Below are 3,282 nucleotides of genomic sequence, written 5' to 3' on the forward strand. Positions count from 1 at the left end.
TCTGGTGGAGGAGTGTGAGATGGGGTTTGTGGGATGAGGGAAGAGAGTAGAGCCGATAATGAGCGTCGCGAGCTGTGATGAGGAGGTGGGTTTCGCCGTCGAGGGACGTTGGGAGGGAGATGATCGAAGTGATGGTGTCTACTGTATGACGGACAATGGGCGATTGAAGCGTCAATTCAGTAGGAGAGCGTTGGAAGAGAGAGATGTGACCGTGACGAGAGCCAATAAGCAAAACATCGCCGACTAGATGGGCTGCTGTCGCGACGTAGCCAGCTTGTTGACCAGGGACCGAAAGGCTGGAAGTCACGGTGACGGAGGATAGGTCAACAGTCAGGAGCTGCATAACGTCTGGACCTCCTATCATCATAATGAGAAGCTCCACCACCGAAGGGCTATCGTCACTGAGGGACTTGACGACGAAGATATCGGAGACCTTGCCGTTCATGACGGTGATTTCCTTGACCGTCGAATCCTTGTACAAGAACAACTTCTTCGTGGCCGTCCCTAGGATGGCTACGCCAGGGGCAGGACTCCTGATTGTAGTGCAGTATGCCAGGTCGCGACCGTGTTGGCCTTCGTAAGAAACCTCCTCCCATGCGAGATCTGCCGCAAATGTCCCCAAGAGGATCCTTCCTCTAGTGCTTGCAGCCAGCAACGTATCTTGAGAAATGAAGACAAAGTTCTGAAACCCTTCCGGCCGTTTCCTCGAAGGTGGCGGATATTCTTGAGTTGATGGCGGCAACAGACTCAGGATGTCTTCGAAGACGAGCTGAGAAAGCTCACTTGGAAGCGTGTCAAGCCCATTGCTTCCCTCGCGCTCGCTGTCGTGTCTACATCGTCGGTGATGAGGTTGACTCTCGGATCCGCGCCTCCCAGTGGCGATCAGAGAGCCCCCCTGCTTCAGGGGCTCAACAACTGCCGCCCAGATGTGCTTCCCATCGTGGTGGGCAAACGTTTCTCGCAGTATCAGCTTACCCGCGCCTCCGTCGACTGCATCGGCAGATGCTCTCCTCTCCTGCCACGCCGCAACATCCACCTCCAACCGCCACTTGTGCACCGTGGCATCCTCTCCGAATGAATAGACCGGCATCACGACCTGGCCTTTCTCGAAGCCAAGATCATGCGCCGCGAATTTGACATGCCAGATTCGCGAACCATGCCCCATGGCCACCGCGACCGGGGCACTCGACGCATCCGCCACAGCAGAGAGGTCAACGCTGCCAAACCCCGTCTCGCGCGCCTCTCCAAAGGAAGCCTGCACGACGCCTCTCTCCAACGACGCCGCAGAGACATCCCACAGCCGAATCGTCCGGTCATCGCTGCAGCTCGCCAGCAAGCGCATCTTCTCTCCTGGCGGCCCCTCAGCAACCTCAAACTCGGGCGAAATGTCCACCCCAAAGATGGAGCCCTCGTGCCCCGCAAAGACGGAGAGCACCTCGCAGCTCGGCGTCCCGGTACCGGGCAGCTCGCACGTCCACACGACAATCTCGCCGAAGGCCGTGCCGCCCGCGACCAGCAGCGTCGAGGGCGCCGTCCACGCCGCCTTGGCCGCGTACAGACCGGGACGCGCGGGGGCGACGATCCGGCCGAGGACGAGCTTCTGCGCGGCGGCATCGTAGGTGGCTTCGAGGATCTCGTTGTGGGCCGTCACGAAGGCGATGCGGCCCGCGGGCGAGACGGCGGCGCTGAAGAGCCAGTCGTGGGCTTTGACTTCTGCGAGGGGCGCGGGGGGTTCGCCGCGGCCGGTCAGGGCGGCCTCGAGGGCTGAGGTTGGCAGGGCAGTGACAGATTGGTTACCCCATAAGAGGATGAGGTCGTCGCTGATGACGATGCCGTGGATGGTTTGGGCGTGGAAGACGCGGAGGGTGAGGCGGAGGGTGTGTGTTGATGTGTCGTAGGCTTTGAGGAGGTTGTCTTCCGCGACGAGGAGAGTTGGCGTGGAGGATGACAAGAAGGCCAGGGCGGTGATGGGGACCAGGAGGGATGTCCTCTGGAGGGGAGACTGTGATTTGTCAGTGTGTTGGCAGAGACTGATCCATCATTCGAGGTTCATACCGAGGTGCTCATGTGGGTGGTTTGGTGATGCCCCTCATGACCTGACCGTAGCTGTGGCGGAGTAAATCCATCGACGGGCCGCTAGCACAGGGGAATGAGACAAAGAGAGAAGAAAAATATCTGGAGCATCAATACATGAGACGTACTGTGTTGATGAAGCAAAATTGGAGCTCTTCACTGGCTGAACGCTGAAAGGAGGTTTGAGGGTTTTTGGAGATTTTCGCCTGGTCTCGACTCAATTGAAGTGCCTCCCCCGTCATGGTTGGAGGGAGCCCCCACCTCTCCAGATCCCAGTCCTCTTCCACGAAAGCAAATCAAACACAGCAAGCATGACGTTCACGACGAGCCCATGAGCATCATTTCCTCTCCTCAAAATACATATTTATAGAATCATTAATTCATGAGTATTCTAGTATTGCCAAGGCTTCATCCCACCCGTTTGGGTATTTCCATGACCTATCCCACGTAGTCTGTTCCATCTGGAACCACCCTGACCCACCGTTCATCGCTTATCGTGAAGAAGAAAAAAGAGAATTCGAGCCGCAAACGCCACGAAACCACGTCGCTCCACCGTCATGTTTTACTGACGATGCGAGTAGGGCTCGTAAGCCGTCTCCCGAGTAGCGTGAGGGGCGCCAAATGAGGTCGGCTGCTGGGGATTGTAGAAGCCCTGGTTCGCGGGCGAGGCGAGGGGCTGATACGAGTTGCCACCGGGCAGGAGCTTCTCGGCGTCGGTCGAGCCACGGTTGCGGCTCTTGCGATCGCGCGAGTTGTGGCTGGGTGCGCAGCAGCAGATGGTGAACATCCAGAAGAAACCGGCACCAAGAGCGCACGCCGCCGAGATCCAGACGAGCGCAAGGAACGTCGTGTCGAAGCTGGCACCGACGCCGTACCACTTGCCCGTGCCCTTGATGGCGCCGACGACAATGGCGGACATGGCGGTGGAGAGGGCAGCCGAGGCGACGACGGAGATCGAGGCCACCTGCGCGACGAGGAAGGTGACGCAAGACATGACGCGCGTGCAGTTGGCGAAGATGCCAAAGATGACCGACAGCGCCAGAGAGATGAAGGCGATGATGTAGGCGACCTGAGTCCACTTGACCACCGTGTTGAAGAGCTTCAGCGAGTCCTCGACCTCCGAGGGAAGCTCGACGCGCGACCGCGACATCTCGACGCCTCGATGAAAGACGTGTTGAGCTGCTTGTGGCCCAGTCAAACTGGGGATCG

At 58.7% G+C, this 3,282-nt stretch overlaps 2 protein-coding genes across 2 annotated transcripts in view; both read right to left on the reverse strand.

Moving 5' to 3' along the window:
- Positions 1–2,315, reverse strand: part of VDBG_07350 (conserved hypothetical protein) — a gene marked incomplete at both ends in the record, with an annotated part of 3,687 nt that extends 1,372 nt beyond the window's left edge. Inside the window, 2 exons of the mRNA XM_003002733.1 lie at positions 211–2,002; positions 2,202–2,315. Coding sequence (XP_003002779.1) covers positions 211–2,002; positions 2,202–2,315 — 1,906 coding nt within the window. The remainder of the gene's footprint in view (positions 1–210; positions 2,003–2,201) is intronic.
- A 320-nt stretch (positions 2,316–2,635) lies between these two features.
- On the reverse strand, positions 2,636–3,223 carry VDBG_07351 (integral membrane protein; the record flags this gene model as incomplete). The annotated part of the gene is made up of 1 exon (XM_003002734.1): positions 2,636–3,223. The coding sequence occupies one exon, from the start codon at positions 3,221–3,223 to the stop codon at positions 2,636–2,638; it is 588 nt and encodes a 195-aa protein (XP_003002780.1).
- Positions 3,224–3,282: the final 59 nt, after the last annotated feature.

The sequence above is a fragment of the Verticillium alfalfae genome, genomic scaffold (assembly GCF_000150825.1).
Source record: "Verticillium alfalfae VaMs.102 supercont1.9 genomic scaffold, whole genome shotgun sequence".
In the NCBI taxonomy this organism is placed as follows: domain Eukaryota; kingdom Fungi; phylum Ascomycota; class Sordariomycetes; order Glomerellales; family Plectosphaerellaceae; genus Verticillium; species Verticillium alfalfae.